At 60.4% G+C, this 22472-nt stretch overlaps 1 protein-coding gene across 1 annotated transcript in view; it reads left to right on the plus strand.

Moving 5' to 3' along the window:
• Whrn (whirlin) overlaps window positions 1-22472 on the plus strand; it is an 85999-nt gene that overhangs the window by 62806 nt on the left and 721 nt on the right. The window contains exons 4-11 of the mRNA XM_077108636.1: window positions 3571-3782; window positions 4838-4877; window positions 5781-5993; window positions 6652-6861; window positions 17628-17699; window positions 18816-19359; window positions 21320-21501; window positions 22045-22167. Of these exons, the coding sequence (XP_076964751.1) occupies window positions 3571-3782; window positions 4838-4877; window positions 5781-5993; window positions 6652-6861; window positions 17628-17699; window positions 18816-19359; window positions 21320-21501; window positions 22045-22167 (1596 nt within the window). The remainder of the gene's footprint in view (window positions 1-3570; window positions 3783-4837; window positions 4878-5780; window positions 5994-6651; window positions 6862-17627; window positions 17700-18815; window positions 19360-21319; window positions 21502-22044; window positions 22168-22472) is intronic.

Consider the following 22472-nt stretch of genomic DNA (forward strand, 5'->3'; position numbering starts at 1 on the left):
GCAGATGGCCATCCACTCTCAGTTCAGGGCTGTCCCCAGATGGTGGCACAGAGCCCCGCGCAGCATCCGCCCTGTCCTGCGGGGACAGACTTACTTAACAGGCGTGAAGAGCGTGACCAGCACCGCGGAGAGGAGATTTCACCGACAGCAGCGCACAGCGTGCAGCTGAGCTGGGGGTTGCCGGTGACTCACGGGGGCTTAGGCTGCAGAAATGGCAGGTGCCCCCCTCCCCGCCCCCCATCAGGAGCCTCTGGTTCTATGATGACACCCTTACCCCAGAACTGCCCGATTTAGGTCATAAACGAATAAGGTGAACATGGAAATTTGAGTTTCAGATAAACGATGAGCACTTGTTTTACTGCGTGTCTGTCCCGTGCAATGGTTGGGACACACGGATTTTAAAGTGCTGTTTATCTGAAACGCAGGTTTAACTGGGCAGCCTGTATTTTTCTGCAATCTTCCCCCGGCCTCCTAGATGCTGGTGGCACTGAGTTGTCCCGTCCCCCCCCCCCCCCCCCGGCCTGGCTCACAGGATGCTCCTATGTATCTGGCCTCTCAGTCTTGAGTTTCCTTTAATTAAGCTGCTGGGATGAAATAAAATGTATTAAAGGAAGATTAAAATTGATTCCCTCAGCTCAACAAAAGCCAAAGCTGTTGAGGGAGATACTTAGGAAAACAAAGCACTTGGGCGGGTGAGAAATGCCCCCCCACCCACGATGACTGGGGCTCTGAGCAGCGGGTGGCAGCCAGGGAGGGCTGTGGAGACCAGAGACCAGAGGTGGAGCGGCCCCCGGGGGCGGCCTCACAGATTGGGTGATCGGGTGCGAGAGGCCCAGCTGGAAGTGAGCTTCCCCTCCATCCCAGGCAGGCCCCATCCCTGGGGAAGCTGACCTTGGCCGTAGCTTTGCTCTGAGCTTCAGAGGAGGACCTTGGTCCCTTCATGTAAAAGCCCTTAGCGAGCCCTGGGCCAAGCTCTGGTTCTCCTCTGGGTTCTCTGAAGCTCTTCCCAAGCAATCCTGGGGCTGCCTAACCTCCGGGGCCTGGGCGTCTCCACAGGGTGCCCGGGAGATGGAGGGGAGGAAGCGCTGTAGACATGGGGGCCGGCCGGGCTGTGGCTTCTGTCATGGGAAGTTGAGCGCTGGTGACGCTGGTGAAGGCTGCTCTTGGACAGGGACCCCATCTTCACCCCTGAGGCAAATGAAGTGCCAGAGCCCCTGGGGACACAGAAGTCACACGGCCTGCGAGTAGCAGAGCCCAAAGGGAACCCAGGTCTTGGGCGTGACACGCGTGACCGTTGCACTCTGCTGTGTCCTGGTTGTGGGAGGTCGCGGGACATTTTTCAGTGGGAGGGATGTCAGAAAAGCAAGAAGTCGATAAAATCCATCTGGCCCTGTGTCTGTGGCCAGTTTAGATGTAAATGCACGTGAGGGGGGGGGGACCACCTAGGGAACCTAGGGATCAGCAGGTGGCAGGGGGACCCAAGAGAGGGGACCAACAGGGTGGATTTGCTAAAGGAGCTGCTCAGAGGGCGGAGCTGTGGAAGAGTCAGGTTTCAGTTGTGGCTGCGGCAGGCAGGGTGGGGAAGGGTGGCGGGATGGTGGGTTTCAGACCAGCCAGCGCCTGGCAGCGGCTCAGTAGCAGGAAGCAGAGGCCTTGGGGCCACCCAACCCGGCCTGCACCTGCCCCTCCTCTTCACTAGCAGTCGGTCGAGTGCCCTTGGACTCTCTGAAGTCCTCTGAAACCCCTGAATGATGCCCCAAAGGTCTGCGATTTCAGAGCACTGCAGACTTCGCAGGTTCTCAGCCAGTGAAGTCTGTGCAACTGTCTCAAAGTCCGGAAACCCCTGAAATCAGAAAGGCTTCTGGTCCCACGCTTTGTGGGTAAGGCTAGAAGCTCCCTGGGCCTGTGTCTCTCTAGTGAATCAAGAGCAGGACGGCTACTCCGTAGGGTGCTGGGGATCCTAAGTAAGGAGAGTCATGGAAAGGGACAGACATGGCGGTGAACGTGCCTGTCCCTGCTGGACTGGGGCAGGGATGGTCTGGACCTAGGAACGGATGGGAAGGAGGGTGCTTTTATAGGGGGACAGACAGCTGAGGATGGTGAGACCTCGAGGTTGAGAGAGTGATTCTCTGAGATGAGCCCCACTGTACTGGCTCCCTACATGCTTTCTTTGCCAAAAAGCAATCTGCCTGCTGTCCTGCCTGGCCAGAGGGGACAGGAAATGTCACATTCCTGACAATCAGAGGCAGGGGCGGAAGTCAGCATAAAGAGATGAGGGCTGGTTATCACTGGGGTGATCACTGGGTTGCTAAGGAGAAGAAAGGGAGTGGGTGCTTAAAGGGGGATTCTGGGAGTCTATAAAGGAGCAAGACACACCCACGCCCTCGGGCACCTAGCTCTGGGCCCCCTTCTCTCTATCTCTATCTCTGTCTCTCTCTTAAATAAAACTTGCTTTCTGCATTGCCTCCACTTTTCTCGGGTGTTTAATCTCCCACACCAGGGCCACAGGACCCCTTCCAAGACCAGGATCACTTTTATTCATTCGATGACTTTTCATTGAATCCCGCTGTGCGGGAGGGAGCCCTGGAAATCCAGAGCAGAGACGCTGATGCGGACTCAATTATGGCACCAAACTGGGTCTGCTGCCGACCTGTGAGCAGCATCGGCAGGAGCAGGTGGCATCCCAGCACGACGTGTGGCACAGGAGGGGAGCAGTACTGTCCGCGGGTGCTGGGCGTGCACTGCAGACCAGCCCTGGGAAGCGAGGCCAGGGAGCCGGTTCTAGCCTCGTCCTACATCTCCGCTCCTCTGGGGCTGCTTGGCTGCCCTCGTCCAGATCTTGCTTTAAAAAATGCTGGTGCAACACCAGGAGTCAACCATGTGCTGCCAACAGGCAGGGGCACCAGCCATGATCAGCATCTGGGTGCCCTGGGCCAGGGTGTAGGGACCCCGGGTAGCCCCTTCCCCCACACACCAGCCTCTTCTGGTTTTGTCACACAGTTTTTATCAGAAGGTTAGGTTTTCTGCCTTTATTTTTTAAATGCTTTCATGAAAAATGTGGTTTCTTCCACATCACAAAATGAAACTGCTGGCTCGTTGTCCTAAACACACACACACACACACACACACACACACGCATATATTTTTTCAGGGAAGGTCTAGTTGGCTCAACAGTGTATAAACGTGTAAGGAAAATACTGCTGTCTGCCTTTGCCCCTCTTGCCTTAACCCACCATGAGATTCACACCCCACCCCACCCCTGTCTCAGCCTGAAGATGACTTGTTTCCACAAAAGGAGACTTTTGGGGCTGCAGATCTGCCCCTCAAAGCCTTGCTGGCTTGGGCAGGTGCCCCCTCTCCTATCAGGATTCTGGGCTCAGGCTTGGAATTGGAAGCCAGCTTTGCCCTTCCTTGCTGTGTGACCCTCAGGCATGCACACACCTCTCTGAGCCTGCCTGGACCACCTCCCCCGCAGGCTGGCCAGAGAATTGGGATAGAGCTGTGAAGCCCCCAGGCTGAGTCACTGTCCTGCAAACAGCCCAGGTGACTGTTGTGTACGGGTCTTGACAGGTTGGGGACCAGATCCTGGAGGCCAACGGGCGGAGCTTCCTCACCATCCTGCACGACGAGGCGGTCAAGCTGCTCAAGTCGTCTCGGCACCTCATCTTGACCGTGAAGGACGTCGGGAGGCTGCCGCACGCCCGCACCACGGTGGACGAGACCAAGTGGATCGCCAGTTCCCGGATTGGGGAGAGCGCCGCGAACTCGGCAGGGTCTGGCCTCTGCGCACGCGCACTCGGGGCGCGGGGACCCTGCGCGGCTTCCCAGTCAGGACGACCCCGGCCCCGGCCGCTGTCCGCTCTCGGAGCTGGAGCTGGGACGGGCCTCCCCGCACCAGGGTCCCTTTTATTTTCAGGCCGTGGCTCTGGGCCAACCCCTGTCCCCCGGCCTTAGTCTCCCCGTGGACAGCTGAGACGCAGGACCAGCTCTTCATTTGCTGTCAGACAAAGCCCGTGACACTTTCCTGGGTTTTAGTTACTTCATCTGAAAACCGACCCTGCCCCCACCCCAGGTCCACTAGTGAGGATACCAGGGGTTAAGGGTGAACCCAGAAGTCATACCAGAGGGTCAGTTGCCAGGTGGCTGCATAGTGGCTAATAATGTGACATGTCACCTTGGGTCTTCATCAGATGTCCCAGCCTGGTGGCCAGTGGCCCCCTGGCCAGATACACCCCAGAGCATCCTCTCCTTTCCTTTCTTTCCCTTCATAATGTTGGTTTTTGTCGTTGTTGTTGTTGTGGTGGTGGTGGTGGTGGTTATCAGTGGCCAGCATTTAAAAAGACATCAGGGTTCATATAAAAATCTGAATTTCTGCCTATTAAAAATGAGGAAGTGTTAGGAAGATGGTAACTTGAGCCTTCTTTACCACGCTCCCCCCACCCCCTTCCGAAAACATGGGCTGGAGCTGAGCCGTCCCTGCAGTTGCCTGGGGAGCTGCAATTCGCTCGTCCCCTCCGGCCTGGCCTTGGACTGCGAGTCTCAGCCGAGCCTTCTCCAGCTGTTACCTCAAGCACTGTGGCTCCCAGATGCTGAGCCGGGAGCGCCTGGTCCCGCAGGGGCAGAGACAGCGCAGGAGTCCACCTGGCATGGGGTTGGCCATGTTGTGGAGGGGGGACTGGAAGCTGCCCATCTGTCTGGGGGTTCACTGAGTAGCCCCCAAACTGGCCAGCGGCACTCGGAGGCCATGAGTGTGTGCTCCAAAGCTCTGCCCTTCCTTGCCCTTGCTGGGCCTGGCCATCTGCTCAGACAGGCAGCTGAAGACAGCTGTCTTTCTCCACAGGTTTCCAGGGGATGTCTCAACAGAAGGGACCAACAAGGTAGGGTGGGGGCTTGGGCTTCTTCTCAGCTCTGGGCGAGGCAGAGTGTGCTGAGCAGCTCTGCACCTGAGACAGTTCAGCCGGCATGGCTGACCCCCTGGAGGATCCAGGCCCTGCCCGGGTGCCTGGGTTAACAGCAGGGGACAGAGCAGACCAGGCCCCTGCCACCCTGGGGGTGACACCCAGGATGTCAAAGAACAAAGCAAACCTTCAAACAAATGCCTGGTTAGAAAGGATGCCCGGTACCATGAAGGCAAGGAGGTGGGGTCGAGAGAGAGAGAGAGAGAGAGAGAGAGAGAGAGAGAGAGCGCAAGCAGATGAGGCTCCAGCTCAGATGGGCGAGGGCTGTGACCCAGTTCCGGGGAGCAGCAGTGCCCGAGCCTGGAAGCAGGGAGCAGGGCATGGATGGGGAACAAGATGACAGCAGGCAGGATGGCAGGTCCCACGGGGCATTCTAGGCCATGACAAGAGGTATGGCTTCTGACCTGAAGTCATGGGAAGTTCCTGAAAGCCTTTTAAGCAGGGAGTGACATGGTGACAAGGTTGTTCCAGCTGCTCTGAGCAGGTGATAGTGAAGTCAAGGGACCAGCGCCGAGCTCAGCCGGTGACGGGAGACAGTGGCGGGGGGGATGGTGAGGACCTGAGTTACATTGCAGAAATACAGACACTAATGGTGTCCCCAGTGTCCCCAGGAGACAGTGAAACCTGGAGGAGGAAACGGGAACCTGGCGACAGCGCCTGAGTGGGATGACGTGTGCTGTGTGGCTTTGCCCCTGATTAGGTCACACATCGGGGTTTGTCCGGGTGCCTGCGTGTGCAGAGACCACGGAGGGGCACTGCGGCTGGGCCGGGCCTCTGGCCCCAGTCTGCAGAATCCCAGGCCTCCATCTTCCTGTCTTCCAGCCAGGATTCTATAAGGGCCCAGCCGGCTCCCAGGTGACGCTGAGCAGCCTGGGGAACCAGACCCGCGTGCTGCTGGAGGAACAGGCCCGGCACCTGCTGTCGGAGCAGGAGCGCGCCACCATGACCTACTACCTGGACGAGTACCGCCGCGGCAGCGTCTCCGTGGAGGCCCTCGTCATGGCCCTGTTCGAGCTGCTCAACACCCACGCCAAGGTGACCTGCCTCCCTGTCCCTGCTCCTTCCCCCCCAGGCTCCCAGGAGTTGGGCCCGACTGAGCTGCGGGCAGAGACGGATGACCAAGGCAGCCCCCCGCTAGGCTCGAGGCTCCTTGGGAAGCAGACAAAGGGCCCGATGGGGACCCTGACGCGGCCGCAGTCTGCAGTGGGATGTCCTGGAACACTTCTGGCAATGCCCAGGCCCCTCCCTGCTGTCAGGAACTGTGACCAGCCGCAGGTGACCCTGCCACATACCAGCCTGGAGCCCTGCTCCTGCAGGAGTCTGTTTGAGGCTCAGAAGCTGCACAAAGGAAGCAGTGCTGAGATCGCGGGGAGGGCGTGCAGGAAACGCGACTGGGAGACGTACGGGACCTGGAGGGGCAGGTGCTCGAGGGGGAGGGACCAGCCAGGGGCCTCGTGGCCTGGACATCATGGCGTCTTCAGGGACATACGGTCGGGTGTGTTTATGCTGAGGAGGAGGACGAGGCAGGGAAGCGGGGTCAGAGGGTGCTGGGCTGTGTGTGCCCAAAGGTGTGTGTTTGGACTTTCTCCTGAGGGTACTGGGGAGCCATAGAAGGTTCATGCAGGTCACTTGAGAGGACCAGGGACACTGGTGCCAGTGCTCCGCTGAGTGCCTCTCTTGTCCCCACCTCCAGTTTGCTGTCCTCTCTGAGGTAAGAGGCACCATCTCCCCACAAGACCTGGACCGCTTTGACCACCTGGTGCTGAGGCGGGAGATCGAGTCTATGAAGGCACGTCAGCCGCCGGGCCCTGGGGCCGGGGACACCTACTCCACGGTCTCCTACAGCGACACGGGCTCGTCCACAGGCAGCCACGGCACCTCCACCACCGTCAGCTCGGCCAGGGTGAGCCGCCCTGCCTGGCTTGAAGATCAGGGGCAGAGTTGAGACGGTGGCTTTGGGGTGAACCGGGCGGGTTCCAGTCCCAGCCCCACGACTTCCCTGTTGTGCCCTGTCACTCGGAGCCTTGGTCTCTTCGTCTCTAGAAGCCTGATGGTTGCTGAGCACCTACTGCATGCCAGGCACAGGCGCAAGGCAGAGCAGGCCTAGTGGGACTCTCGGTCTGGGTGCCAGAGTCCGGGGGAAAGGTCAAAACAAGGGTCATTAGGCAAATAGGAAAAAATACAAGTAATCCTAGTGGCCTGGGAGGCCGAGGCAGGAGAATCGCAAGTTCAAAGCCAGCCTCAGCATCTTAGCGAGGCCCTAAGCAACTCAGTGAGACCCTGTCTCTAAATAAAATCCAAAAAAGGGCTGGGGAGGTGGCTTAGTGGTTAAGTGCCCCTGGGTTCATTCCTCAGTACCAAAAAGAGAAATATATATATACCATAACGATTTGTGGGAGACCTAAAAAAGATGACACAGCATTTGGTGCTGTGCCTGGTTCCGGGTGAGCACTCAATAGACAGCAGTGGTCATGGTGACCCGGATCAAGAGGCCACCCCTTGTTGGAGCCCCAGACCCAGCCTGACCTGCTTACCGACTTGTCTGCCCCATGGAACAGCGTCTGGACACCTCGGGACGTGACTCTGTGCCCGGCCCAGGGTGCTCAGAGGCAGGAGAGTCCTTCTGCCCTCCGTCCCTCCCAGAGACAACGGGTCATTGCCATCCACACGGAGGAGCAGGCCGGGCGGGCCAGGCCAGGGTGGCGTGGCTCTGCCCCCCATACCCTTTCTTGCCTTTGGGAGGTTGGTCCCCACTCTTCCAGGAGAGAAGGGGAAGGCGTGTTTCTCGAGCACCATTGCCCCCAGGTGCTGAGCTGGGAGCCGTTACCGGGGGGATCTCAGACCGCGAGGACACGGGGTCATGGGTCCCTTTGGAAGGAGATCAGGGCTCACGGGGACAGCAGGTCCAAGGTCGTAGACATGGGTGGTTAGTGGACATGGGTGAGCCGTGGCCCTGTCGCCTGCTCCCCTGTCCCTCATAGACGCCCCGTGTGACTTCTCTTCAGCTCCAGGGCTCTGAGGGATCCTCTGCTCCTGCACCCCCACCTCTAACATCCTCAGTCACCTTCATCCCAAGGTCCTACCCTTCCAGGGGATCCGGAAGTCGCTCTGCGTCCCTCTAGGGCTCTGGGCGTGGCTGCTCTGAGTTCCTGGAGGAGCGATCACTTCCAGGGTGGGGCAGGCTGCAGCTGGTCCTGGGCACACATGGCCTCAAGCAGCCGGACTTTGGCTCCCGGGGCCGCGCTTTCTCTGAGTCCGACTCCATGAGATGGGCCACAAAAATGGCCACAGAGGGCTTCAGCCCCCGTGAGCCACTGTTCCTAAACCCGGGGAACCACAGCCTGTGATTCTGCAGTGCCCCTTTGGAATCAGGGACCAGAGCTCCATGGAGTGGCTGGGATGCCTCCTGGTCCAGGAGGCAAGGGTCACAGGGTTAGGTCCTGAGTGTCCTGGGCCTCAGATTCCCCTGGATAAATGGCCTGAGGGGCCATAAAAGGCCCATAGCAGCCTGAGACCAAGGGCGGGGCAGGGGGCCCAGCAGCGGCCTGGCCTGGCCTGGGTATCTCCCCTACTCAAGCACTTCCTCCGGCCACTCTGGACCCCAGCTGTGGCAGTCGGGCCTTCCCTGCCAAGAGTCACTCACTGCACCCGGGGCCCCCGGGCTGGTGGATCTCAGGCCACAGGATGGTCTTGAGCAGGGAGTTTTGGGGGCCGGGTGGACGTGAGGCTCCCCGTGTCTGAGGCAGGAATGACTCAGGACAGCTGTTACTCTGAGTCCTCGTCCTGGCAGGGAGCACGGGCACGTCAGGTCGGGACTCCCAGACCCGGGCAAGCTCCCAGGCTCCCGGGGGACCCCCAGGGAAGGCTGCAGGGCACGGCAAGGCCAGCTGGCCTCCCGGTGCTCAGTGTCCTCCCCTGCAGCAGGCTCATAACTCCACGTCCCCCAGCTGTGGGGAGGACTGAGTGGAAGGCTGCCGGGGCCCATGGGAGCAGATAGCCTGCCAGTGCCCGGAAGTGCCGCCATGCTCCGAGGCGGGTGACGCCACGGTTTTTCCCGACCTGTGTGGTTTTTTCCACGCCCCCTGGGGGTTTGTACCTAGACCCCTGCTGACCCGTGGAGGCCTGGAAAGCACCAGGTGAGGGACGGCCATCCCCCTCTGATGGCTGCCCATGGGGCCAGTGCCAGGGGCCCCACTTCTCTGCACTATGGTCTCTGCACCGTGGGGCTCGGGCCTCCCCAGAGCCAGCCTCCTCTGGTTGGGGGTTCCACGCAGGGTCCGAGCAGTCTGGGCTCCAAAAGGGACAGAGACCCCAGCTGAGCCCCGGGGAGGAGCGTGTCCCTTTTCATGGACAAGCATCTTTCTTGCGGCGAGCATCCTTCTCGGCAGGATGGAGGGGTGGGGAGCGGTGTGCCCTTCCCTCACCTCCCCCCCCTTCCCCAGCTGGAAGGGGTGGGAGAATCTCGTCTGCATGCGCGTGGGCCTGGGGCGGGGGTGCCATGGCGGCCTGTCCCTCATATTTATTTGATGTATTTTTCTTTTTGCCTTTTGCCCATCCTTCCGCCCCAGGAGCGGCTGCTGTGGCTTATAGACCTGATGGAGGTACCGTCCTTCCTGCCGGGTGGGGACTGTGGGAGTCCCTTAGCCAGGGGCAGAGGTAGGGGGCTCTGGCCCCTCCGGCCACCCCTCTGTCTGCACTGTCCCTGCTGGGGACTGGGCTTTCTTCTTGGTGCTCACTGTCTCTCCTGGTCATCCATTCGCCAGGTGCCCTCAGGCCCTGGAGTGAGGATCGCTCTGTTCAAATCCCAGCTCTAGCCCGTCCTTGTTGTGTGACCTCAGGAAGTGGTCTCGCCTCTCTGAGCTCAGCTGTAGATCTGTCACAGTGAGGATGACAGTGTCGAGTCTTGCTGTGGAGACACCCCTTGGCCTTTGCATATGGTGATGCTGCTGCTGGAATCTGCTCCTTTCCACCTCACACAACCTGTTTCAGTCCAAAGCTCAGGTGCCACCTCTTCCAGGAAGCCTTCCCTGACACTCTCTAGGGGTGGCTTTCAGCCCTTGGCTCCTCCAGCCCCCAGGCTTCTGTCTTGTCGTGGCTCTTTGTATTTTTCCAATCTCTGCAGGCCTGACCAGTTACCCCCTTGACCACCAGCTGTTGGAGGGCAGCAGCCATGTCTGAGGTTACCACTCAGCCCCTGCTGCTCAGCACAGAGCCTAGTTCACGTAAATAATCAAGTCTCTCTTATTAACCTTAGAGCCGACCTCCGTTGAGAGCTCTCTGTGGTGTAAGGCTTTCTACCTATGTCCTCTGCACCCTCCCAGGATCCAGGAGGGTGGCCGGCACAGCTATGACCCCATTTTACAGAGCAGGAACTGAAATCCAGAGAGGAAAAGCAACTTGCTCGAGGTCACACAGCTAGGGAAGAGGTGGAGGGAGGATTCGGACCCGGCCCGCTCGCCTCTGAGTGGTGCCCTGGTGACCGAGGCGCTTCCCTGGTGGACCTCTCCAGCCTCTGGCTCAGAGTCACCAGCCGTCTGTCTGTCTGTCTGTCATGTTTCCTCCCCTCCTCCTTTTCCTTCCTTCCTGACTGAGTGCTTGCCGTGTGCTCTCTGCAGCCGTCCGTCCGTGCTGGGTAGTCGGTAGAAAGCAGCTGAGGAGCCCTGCCCCCTGCAGAATCCAGAGATGAGCAGGAATCGCAGGCAGTAAGCCAGGTCGATGACGGAAAATGCACAGCAGGTCATGTGACAGGTGCTAAGGAGAAACTTAGAACAGGGAAGGGGACTCCGTGGGGCTAGGAAGTGACACATGAGTAAGACTGGCGGTAATGGAGAGAGCCACCCCACATCTAGAGGAAGAGAAGTTTACAGAGCAAGAATAGCATGTGCAAAGGCCCTGAGGAGCTAGAGTGTCTGAGCACACTCCAGAGCAGAGTGAGTACGGGGAAGAGGAGAGGCAGATTATATGCTGGGGACTTTGGCTTTGAGCAGCATGAGAGCTCTGAGCACGTAAGAGCAGGGACTGGCATAGTCTGACATAGTTTTAGCCTGATCTCTTGGATGATCAGAATAGACAAGAATGGATCTGTCCCAAGATGAACAGGTTTGTTCCCATGAACCAGCCAGGCCAAGAGGTCTGTAGGTCATGAAGGGCTGGGAGGCTGCGCAGCCTGAGTCCCCAAGAGAGGTGGCCGTGGGCTGTGCAAGCACCAGCTCTCCCTGTGCCTGGGCAGCCCCTCCCCCTACACACCCATAGGACAAACCTCGGATTGGACACCCAGCGCAGCCAGGCCACCTGCACGCAGGGCCACAGGATGGAAGCTCCTCCCCCTGAGCCCCATCTTGCCCGTGGCCAGGGCCTGTCCTGGGTGTCCAGAGCCTTGCCTTATGCTTTCCCTGTAGAGCAGTATGCCCTCCAGACAGCTCTGCCCACTCACTACCCACTACACCCGAGGCAGACCCCACGGCCCCTGCAGTCTGAGTCTCCCTTGTGTCAAAGGTGCTGGGAAAGGTTCAGAGCAGCCACGGCGAGGAGATAGCTGCACCCCATCTGCTCTCCGTGCTCCCAACACGGGCTGCAGCATCCTGCGGGGGGAGAAGGAGGTCGGAGCCCTGTTTAGTCCTCCTCAAGTACCAGGTGCCGTCGGCAGCATCGCTGGGTGCCCGTAGCTCTTGGCCGCAGTAATGCTGACCAACAGATCACCCCAGGTCACCGTCAAGGGACGACAGCCGCACACATCTCTGACTCGTGGCCCAGATCCCTGAGCTCCTGGCGCTCACACGCTCTTCCTCTCTGCTGCAGTAACTGCTGTGTAGGCACAGAGGACGTGGGTGCAGGCAGGGGCTCCATCTTTCCCGTCTGCATCGCGGGTGCCAGCCCAGGGCCTGGCACCAGTGGAGACCCAGGAAATGCAAAGCGGGAACTCACTGAAGCCACGCCCCCCGGCCACCTGCAGAATCGTCCTCTACATACTCGCCTCCCATGTCCTAGGAAAATGTCCTTTGCTCTGGCATTGAGAAGCACATGGCAGCTTCGGGCATCTGGGTCTCGGGTAGCCAGATACCCAGACAGTTGCCCCAGGTGGAGCCAGTGTCCGTTTGCCTGCTGTCCCTGGGTCGTGCGGTCCGTTATCGATCCCAGGCTAAACAAGGTTCACTCACAGCCGTTTGCCCTCCAAGCAGAGGCTGTTGATCACAGGAAATCAGATGCAGCCGCCCCGGGGACAGATGGCGTGTACTTTCCATTTGTCGAACAGAGAGGCAGCCTTGAGCATTTTTATTTTTTTTTTGCAAGTTCCAAACAATATCATTTTCCCTCATAAATATTTTGGCTAAGCCAGTGCAGTGGCCCACGCCTGTCATCCCAGCAGCTCGGGAGGCTGAGGCAGGAGGACGGTGAGTTCAAAGCCAGCCTCAGCAAAAGTGCTAAGCAACTCGGCGAGACTCTGTCTCTAAATAAAATACCAAATAGGGCTGGGGATGTGGCTCAGTGGTTGGGTGTCCCTGAGTTCAATTCCCAGGGCCAAAAGAAAAAAAAAGAAAACAGATGTTGGCTAGGACAGTAGAGTGAAAAAGAAGTTCTGCCCAGCATTTCTAGAATTCTCCACTTAGGGCAAGCAGGTCTTTAGCAGAAGGACTTCATCTCTCAAGACTTAGAATCCTACCAGCAGGTCTGGCTCTCCACGACAGTAGCCAGGCCACCTTGGGCAGGTGACATAACCTCTGAGCCTCAGTTTCCACATCTGTGTATGGGGCTAGGAAGACCCAGCACCTGAGGGCTGCTCAGTGAGGTCAGTGAATTCACAGGGTTCACTACTCTGTGAGCTGGGAAGAGGACCGTAGAGAAAGACTGTGGAGGTCAAGGCCAGAACTACACCGCTGAGCAGATGCCGTGGAGGCCAGGGATGGCAGCTGGGACCCTGTCTTGTCTAGACTTCAGACTTTTCCACCTGGACTTGGGAGGCTTTGCAGCCAGACCTCCAAGGTGTCTGGATAGAGGCTCCCAGGGCCTCCAGGGTGCTGGGACAGGGCCTCTGCCCTGAAGCCTCTCTGTCCCCCGCTCCTGGCCCTGCAGGGAGCTGCAAGGGAGCTCTGGCCATGGCTGCGTTGGCCAGAGCCTCTTGTGGCCTCTGAGCCTCCCTCCTCATTGGGGCACCACAAGGGTGTGGCAGCTCAGACCCCCGCAGCTGCAGGCCTGTCCCTGCTCCAGGAGGATGGTCCACTTCATTCCTTCCAGGTCACCTTGGGCAGGTGACAGGCTGAGGCGTGGCCTGATGCCTGGATCTTGGGGACAGGAGGCCCACTAAGATCTGAAGCTGGGGGTCAGCAGGGCAGTAGCTGAGGCAGAACGGTTTGGAGCTGGACCTGAGCTGGGAGGCGTGTGGCCACTACAAAGAGGGGAAGAGGTCACTAGGCCAAGCGTGGGCACTGCTTGGCAGAGGGGGTGGGGGAGCAGCAGGTGCTGGGGTCCCAGCTTCCTGAGAGTCTTTAGTAAGCGATGCCGTGCTGTTTGCATCTAAGATGCCCCCTTCCGTGAGCAGAGGGCCTGGAGGATGGGGTGACCCGAGAGGCCGCTGTGACTGTCCAGTGTGCAGGGACCCATCGGGTAGGCTGACCCTGCCTCCTAGTGTCAGGAAGTTCTTGGCCCCCGGCCCGGCGAGGCTGCAGTGTGTCTTCCCTCTTGAGTGCAACAGGCCACTCCGCTCCAGGCCAGGGCCCTCCGCACCTTCCTGGGGACTCAGCGGTTCACCAGAGCACAGCGGCCTAGGACGGACGATGCCTCCCAGGCAGGGCCTTGCTGGATCGGCAGTGGTTTGCAGGCCACCCGCCCCCCTCAGGAGGTCTCCACCAGGTCAGAGCCTGAGGGACAGTGGCTGAGCCCTGCTCCCCGCAGAGCAGAGCCGACTTTCCCGCTAGCCAGCAGGGGGGCTGCCCTGGGGTTGGACCAGGGCCTAGACCTAGACCTTGCCCTGTTTGGCTGTGGGCCCTTCCGCAGGCAGGGGCTGGGCCCTTCTCAGAGTGGCCACTTTAACTCCCTCAGTGTGAACACACAGGAGGGAAAGGGCACCGACCCTGTGATGAAACACTGTTGTCCCTGTGCGGAAGCTTCTAGTGAGTCTGCAAGCAGGAGGCTGTGACTCTTGCAGTCCCTGGGAGTAGGCAGGCCCGACCTGTGACTTCTGCCAGGGGACAGTGGCCGGTTCCCCTGAGGCGCTGAGGCCTCCATGTGTCATGGAAGGAATGCTGCTCTTGGGTTAGAGGTCAGTGGAAACAAGACGGACTGGTGTCCCTGCCAGGCTCTGGGGCCCCCTCGTCCCTCCCTCCCTCCTGAGACAAGTTTCCGACACTTGTCCTGGGGCCCTGCGAGCCCTGACCTTCTGGAGATTCTGGGTCACCCAGTTTCCACTGGCGGCATCCTTCCCTGAGGCAGCAGGGGGGGCCACGCGGGGGCAGGAGGAGGGTCAGCAGGAGGAGGGGGTCTGAGCGGCACAGGCCGCGGCAGGGTCAGCAGGGGTTGTCACCATTCTTCACTTGGCCCTTGTCCCCTCTCGGCTGCCCCACACCAGACTCGGGGGGCTGGGCTCTGACAGGGCCAAGCCAGGCATGAAGGCATCTCCCCATGAAGGGGGCCTGGTGAACAGCCACCAGCAAGGATGGGGGCGGGGACAAGGCACATGGCTTGGAGGTGTCCTGGCCCTTGTGGGAAGCAGGGCTTTTGTCTGGAAGGTAGAGACAGACACTGGATAGGAGTTGGCTTCCTACCCGGTCCTTGCTGTGTGACCTTGGGTAGATGACCTTCCCTCCCTGAGCCTCAGTCGCCTCAGCTGTAGAGTGGGTGAAGGGTCCCACCTGGGAGGACTCAGTGTGCCTCTTGGTGTAAGCCCCAGGGGCTGCAGGGGCAGGGACCCCCAGCAGTGGTCGGGGGTGCCCCGGGCCCAGGCACAAACTCTGGCCTTGAGTCTGCTCGAAGCCTGTTCTGCTGACACCTCCCCCGAGTTCTTAGCCTGCTGTCTGCAGCTATTTCGGATGCACCAGGAACATGGCTCGGGGCCTTGGGGCTCCTGAGCGTCTGGATTCAGCAGATGGAGTCTGGCAGGGCTGGGCTCCGACCTGGCTGCCCCACTTCCTGCTCCCTCCCAGGCGGGGATCCTGCCTCCTCCTCCCCCCTCCATCCCACCTTCTGTCCTGGCTCCAGGATGCCCTGGATAGCAGGGGCCAGCGGTGGCTGTGTTCTCTCATTTCAGAAGCTCTTCCTTCCCACGATGCCCCGGGTAGGGCTGGACATCACGGGCCTTGGGTTGACCCAGACCTGGCTGAGACACCTGGCCTGCTGCTGTAGAATGGCCCCCGCGACCTGGGGACAAGCCACTTCCCTCTCTGAGCTTTAGTTGTAGCAAATGTGACCAGGAGAGTCCCAGGGCCACCCCTCAGGGTCCTCGAGAAAGTTCATGAGATAGCTAAAGTAGAACTGCACCCAGGGCCCAGCCTGTGCGGGGCCAGGTCTGTGGTTCTCCTGTGTTCCTTCCAGAACTCTCCCCCTCCCTGAGCTTCCCTCTGGCACCTCGGGCCTCACTGCCCGGCCACTGAGTGAGTCCCCAAGGCTCCGGAGAGGCTCTGGCCTTTAGCCCAGGGGGCCTGCCGGTTGAACCCCTCGCTGAAGCCAACATTAGGCTCCCACGGTGGCCTGCAGCCCCGTCTGCCTCCACTCGGGCCTGCTCGCTAGGGTGATGGACCGATCCGCTCACCCATTGATTCATTAATTTGTTTAATGCATATTCACCCAGCAGACACTGTTCTGAACACTGAGGGGAGACCAGGTCCTCCGAACTCTGCCGCCTCAGAGTTGTGTTTCAGCAGGAGGGACAGACAATCAAACCACATGGCGATAAGGGTCATACAGAGGAGCAAAGCCGGGGGGTGGACGGGATGGTGGCGAGGGCAGGGACGGTCCCATGATGCTGGAGGAGCAGCAGGACAGGGCCGAGTTGGGAGGACAGGGGGCCTGGTGTTTGGGATTTCCTCCAAGAAGACGGACAGGCCCAGGGGCCCTGAGCAGGGGAGAGACGTTATCTGACTCATTTTTCCAGGATTGCGTCCTGGCAGGGGTCAGTGAGGAGAGGAGGCCAGCAGGGCAGGGGTAGGCTGCGGTTTTCTGTGGGTGGTCCCCCTCTGAGGAGGTGACCTGGGAGTGGGAACTTAGAGGTGAGCGAGCAGCACGTGCCTTGTGACAGCCAGGCAGGCGCAAGGGCCACGTGAAGACCCCGCGCTGGCCTGGTGTTCCACCGTGGCTGCAGGAGTGGGGGGCGCCGAGCAAAGGGGATTTCCATAAGAGGCAAACTTGACCTTGTCTCCATGGCAACCGACGGCCCTCAGGCTGGCATCCAAGCACATCCACGCTTGACTCACTCACGGAGCCGCGCAGAGATTCTCCACACCTTCCGTCCCCTCCTCTGTGTCCACCCTTTCCTTTGTCTGAGACACCCACGGTTCCTCTGGGCCCGGCTTGGACCTGTGCCCCCTTCTCCAGGAAGCCTTCCTCCATAACGCCTTCCCCCAGGTGTCCTGTGCCCGTTGGCCCACCTGGTGTCCGGGTCTCCCACCTCCTCTGGGCCCAGCCTGGGGTCAGTCTGGGGCTTCAGAGCCTGCTCAGCCTCCAGGGCCTCTCGTTAGTCAGGGCTCTCCAGGAGCAGAACCCTCAGGGCACCTATAGCCCCCTGCCAAGACGGGCTCTGTGACAGTGGAGGCCGAGGGGCCCCATGGCCCGCCCTCCGGCACGGTGGAGGCCCTGGAGAGCCGGGGCTGGAGCTCCAAGTCCAAGGGCCCAGGATCCGAGGGTGCTGCCTGCGGCTGTTGAGGGCCGGGCGAGCGCTGGGGGCGGCCCCGAGTGGGAGCCCTTTCCTCGCATGTGCGAGGGCCTAGATTCCATCCCAGCACCCAGCAGTGAAACCCGAGGACAGGAGAATACGGGTTCCCAGCTCCAGAGAGTAAACTTGGCCCCATTCCACTGGGGCCCTTAACAAACTGGGGATGTCCCCAACACTGGGGAGGGTGAGCGGCACTCAGCCCACTGATTCAAATGCTGATCTCTTCGAGAAACACCCAACGGACCCCCCACTTCTCTGTGCCAGTCCAGTCGACACCCCAAATTATCCATCACTGACAGAAGCCCAAGGCCATCCCGAGCTCTGTGGGTAGAAAGGGCCCCTTGAGTCCAGCCCAGAGAGGACCTCTGCTGGGTCCCCAGAGATGGCCTTTTGACAGCACAGTGTCACTTAAGGGAGCATTAAGAAAGGAAAGAAGGAGCATGAATAAGGTCCCCTTAAGCCCTAGACCACTAAGATAGAAAGGAGTGAGATGTCCCTGTCCTTCCTGCAGGCCGTGGGTCCTCACACGGCCCTGGGACTCTGTTCATCGGTGGTGCTAGGAGAGGCCAGAGGACCACCCCCTGCATCTCCAGGTGGTCCAGGGAGGCCAGAAATGACCAGAAGGTCCCCAAGGAAAACTGGCTTCAAAGGGACTGGCGGAAAAACCGACCCCCATTACAGGGGGTCAGATAGAGAGGACAGCGGCTGTGTCAGGAAGGCGAAGCACGTCGAGGGCCGAGGCCCGCGGGTCGTGGTTCCCGGGGAGCCGCTGGCTCCTGTGGCTCAGCTCGCTCTCTTGTCCATTTCAGAACACCCTGGACCTGGAGGAGTCGGGCCAGGCAGTCCAGGGCGACGTCAACACGCTCCCCGACGTGTCCGTGGTAAGCCCCCGTGGTCCTGTTCCACCTGCCCTGTCCCTCAGGTGTCCCCTGGGCTCCTCTTAGTGACAGCCATGAGGAGAGGACACAGGGAAGGTGGGAGGACAGGGCCTCTGCTGTGTCTGCAGGCCTGCGCAGGGCCCCTCCGCCATCTCCCGCAGGGCCAGGGGAGCTCACCACGGTGACCGTGGGCAGGGCAGGCGCTGACCCCAGCAGGTTCCCTCCGGGGCCTTGCTTTCGGTGTGTTACCTGAACATGGTCATGGCACGTCCAGGCACTGGGCACACGGTGAATGCGCCTTCTGCCTCGGCTGGACGTGGATGCTGAATACAGCGGGAGACTGTGTGAGTCTGACCCAGGTGGCTTTTGAATGGCCTGGATTCTGGACCCAGGTTGCCTGGGTTTGAATCCCACCTCCTCCATGGACTGTGTGACTTTGGGCAAATTCATTAGCCTCTCTGTGCCTCTGGTTTCCCATCTGTGATATGGGGATGATTACACAGTACCTACCCCAGCAGTTTGTGGCAAGATTAACTGATTTAAGCACATCGTTTAGAACGGTGCACGTGAGGCCATAGCACCAGGCGAGTGTGGGCTGCTGCCCAGGAAGGGGGAGAAGGAATTGTGGGTCCACCATGCCAACACCGGCCACATCCCCACCTACTCTGCTGTTACCCAATGACATGCTCAGAGAGGTGCCATGCCTTGCCCAGAGCCACACAGCACCACAGCCCGTGTGTCCCTCCTTCTGTCCATTCTCTCTCTGGTCCTACCTCACCTCCCATCTCCAGTGGCCAAGACAATCCCCTAAAAGGAAAAGCCTAAGAAACCCTTTTTGTGTGTCCGTCTTCCTCATCCTCCTCTAATTAAGTCTTGTTGCCTGTAACAATCCCTGGCCGACGCCAAGAGCTCCAATTCCCAAAGGTAACCGCGCAGTCCCCAGAGACGCCTGCCACGGTCCCGACGCTCCTCAGTGGCTGCGATGCCAGGCAGTTTCCCGTGGGCTGCTGCATTATTCAGGGCTGTGCGGCCAGCGCTGAGCTCGGGACCCACTTCCCTGCTCCCTGCCCGGCCGCCATGGGCTCTGACTCCTTCTACTCCTGCTGGGTCTTTTGGCAGGACGACGTCAAGCCCAGCCCCCAGGAGCTGCCCAACACCAAGCTGCCGCCTCCCGCTCCGCTTCTGGGCCAAGGCCAAGGCCAGGACCGCCTGCCCAGCCAGCCGAGGAAGCCCGCCAGGGAGGACGCCCAGCCTCCCTCCTCCGCCTCCTCGCACTCAGGCATCATTTTCTCTGCACCCCAGACCTGCAGCCCGCCGCTGGCCGCTGCACCCTCCCCAGGGCCCCCCTCCACCCAGGACTCGCCCTCCTCCCCCATCTACGCCTCTGTCTCCCCGGCCAAACCCAGCTCCAAGAGGCCGCTGGATGCCCACCTGGCCCTGGTCACCCAGCAGCCCATCGGCCCCTTCCCTCGGGTCCAGTCTCCCCCACACTTGAGGAGCCCCTCGGCAGAGGCCCCAGGAGCGGGGGGCTGCCTCCCGCCGCCCTCGCCCTCCGACCCCCTGGACCAGACGAGCACGAACCAACACTTCGTCCTGGTGGAGGTGCATCGGCCGGACAGCGAGCCCGACGTGAACGAAGTGCGGGCCCTGCCCCAGACGCGCAGTGAGTGCGGCCCCGGCTGGGCGGGCTCTGGATCTGGGCCCCCTGGCCTCTCTGGGCCCAGGTGCCTGCTGAGGGGCCTGCTAGCCTCGGTCCAGTAGTAAGGTGGCCTGGTGGTCTTGGACTTGGGGTTGAGTCCTGCTTCTGCCACTGGACAAGCTGCCCCCTGTCGAGCCTCAGCCTCCTACAGTCATTTGGAGCCCACAGTGACAGCCCTGCGAGGTGGCTCAAGGGGTGGGTGCCTCCTCCAGCTCCCCAGTGCCGGTGCCCGCACTCTGCTCCCAGCCCCTCCAGTAAGAATGAGCCCGTGGAGGACGGGTGGCTTCTGTCACTCCTGTCCCCCATGGCCTGGCCCTGGAGTAGGTGCGGGGGTCCAGGTGTGTGTCACAGGCTCTGGACCCCTGCCAGGACTCCTGACCTGGCACTGAAGGGTCAGACTGCAAAACAGTGACACCCAGCAGGCCGGCCACCTGGACCTGGGGACCCTGGTTTTCCAGGGTCATCCAGCCTCCAGGAGGTGAAGGCAGGGAGGAGCCGGGGCTCTGGGTCTCCAGATGGAGGGTGTGGGTACATTTTGTTGGGTTCTGCTGCCATCTTGTGGCTGGAGTGACACTGGGCGCTCAGGATGGGGAAGGGAGCAGGCCAAGTCAGGGACTGCAGTGCCTCATGTACCAGGCAGGGGCAGCAGCTCAGGAAGAGCAGGGCGGGGGGGGGGGGGGGGGGCGGGGGCTGTGGGGAGAGGAGCCAGGATGGGTGGATTCTCCGCTGCTGCATCAGGGCCTGGCACAGAGCGGGGTGTGCACGTGATCAGAGCCAACAGCTGTGCTCCTGAGCCCTCCCATGGGCCAGCCACTGTCGGGGCCTTGCCTACACCATCAACCCACTTAACCCCCCCCCACCCCCCCCGCGGCTGTACCCCTGGCAGCCCAGACAGGAGAGTACTGTCATTGCCCCATTTACTTGTGAAGAGACGGGTACAGCCAGCAGCTGTTGAGCGGCCAGTCTGGCGTGAGTCTTCTCTCCTGACCGCCCGCCCTGCTCGCCGTCTTCTGGTCTTTACGATAACTCCCAGCACAGGCCTCCTACCCCTGAGTTAGGGGAGACACAGAGGCTCAGAGAGGCTAGGATCCTGGTCAGCGCCTGCACAGCTGTCCTGGGACTCAGACCTGACCCGCCCACTCCAAAGCGCATTCTTAACCTGGAGTCCCAAACTCTGGGGCCATTAGGGAAGCAGCCTGGTGGCCTGAAGAGCTAGAGGACCTATTCCTGCCACTTAGTCAAGCCCCACTGGGGCTGGGATCCAGGCCAGGTGTGGCAGACCATCCATTTTTTTTTCCCCCTTGGGAAATTAAAAACCTATATATTTTTTAACATGAAATGTTCTAAAATTTCTTTGTTTGTTTTGCAGTCCTGGGGATGGAACTCAGGACCTCACACATGCTAGGCAAGCGCTCAACCACTGAGCTACATCCTTAGCCCCACCCCATCTTGTTTTAATTTTTGAGACATTGTCTTAGTTGCTGAGGCTGGACTCGAACTTATGATCCTCCTGCCTCAGCCTCATGAGTGGGTGGGATCACCGGCGTGCCACCACACCCTGTTGAGGTCCCCTAATTTGGATACATAGCCCCTCACTACAAATAAACAACAAAACCAAGCAGGCGACCTACGTCCGAGGGCTGAGTTTGTCTGCTGACCTGTTTTAATCATTATACTAGTGGCTGAGAACTGGGAGGTGAGCAGATGTCCCCAGAGTAGCGACCTTCAGGCCAGGACCGTTGGAGGGCAGAGGGTCCAGGGGAGGAGGAGCAGTGAGGAGTGTCCTTGCCCCTTCCCCTCCATCCCTTCCTTCCTCCCTCCAGCTTTGCCTGGAGAATTCCCCCCCGCCTTCCAGCCTTCAGCTCCATCACCACCTCCAGGAAGCCCTCTCTGACTGCTGCCATCCTCCTGTCCCTACCCCCAGCAGCCTCCACGCTCTCCCAGCTCTCGGACAGCGGGCAGACTCTTAGTGAGGACAGTGGCGTGGATGCCGGGGAGCTGGAGGCCAGTGCCCCAGGCAGAGGCAGACAGATGGCTTCCACCAAGAACAAGAGTAGCAAGGAGCTGCCGCGGACGGAGAGAGCCACTGAGGGGGCCACCAAGCCGGTGAGTGGGGCGTGGTGCCCAGGTCAAGAGGAGGTGCCCAGGTGCAGAATGGGAGGCCCAGGGGACAGGGTGCAGCTTGCAGGGACCACCAGGGAGGCTGTGAGTGCCATCACCGGAGAATGGATATTCGAAGGGGTTCTCCGGGAACCTGGAGGCACGTTGTAAATCCCACCTTTGCCCCCGCCCTGGGTGACTGAGTGCTGAGGTCCTGGGTGACTGAGTGCTGAGGTCCTGGGTGACTGAGTGCTGAGGCTAGTCCAGGACCTTTGAGGGCACTCCCCTCTGCTCTGACATATCATGGAAGCTGAGACAGGCCTTGGGGTCAGACAGCCTGGACTCCAGTCCCTGCCACGCTGGGCAGTCAGTGGCGAGCCCCAGGTTTGTAGGGACTCAGGAGCCGAGGACACCCAGTGCACACTGGAGGCTCCCCACACAGGATGGAGTCTGAACCCTGTTGGCCCAGGGGTGTGTTTTGGCCCAGCCCTGTCCCCGGCCAGGCCTGTCCACTGAGAAGCTTTGCAGTCACCTTCCTTACACCTGCAGCCTGGACTCCTGGAGCCTACGTCCACCCTGGTCCGCGTGAAGAAAAGTGCAGCTACCTTGGGCATTGCCATCGAGGGTGGCGCCAACACACGCCAGCCCCTGCCTAGGATTGTCACCATTCAGGTACACCCAAGGGTCCCTGCTGACCATCTTTATACTCCTGAGGGCCCGTATCACAGGATCCCTGGGGGTTTGCTGCTACCCCGAGATGACAGCATCCAAGGAAAGCCCCTGCTCGGGCACTGGGACTCCTTGAGGTATCGGGCTGTGGGCAGGACAGCAGGAGGACATCGACCCACTCTGCCCTGGCCCACTGGACCAGGCCCGGGAAGCTCGCCTCACCTGTGCTGGGTGGCAGTGTCAGGCTGCGCAGGGGGTGATCAGAGCCAGGCCCGCCTAATGCTCAGGTGCCCCATGTGACCCCTGCC

This window comes from Callospermophilus lateralis, chromosome 2 (genome assembly GCF_048772815.1).
Source record: "Callospermophilus lateralis isolate mCalLat2 chromosome 2, mCalLat2.hap1, whole genome shotgun sequence".
NCBI classification, from domain to species: domain Eukaryota; kingdom Metazoa; phylum Chordata; class Mammalia; order Rodentia; family Sciuridae; genus Callospermophilus; species Callospermophilus lateralis.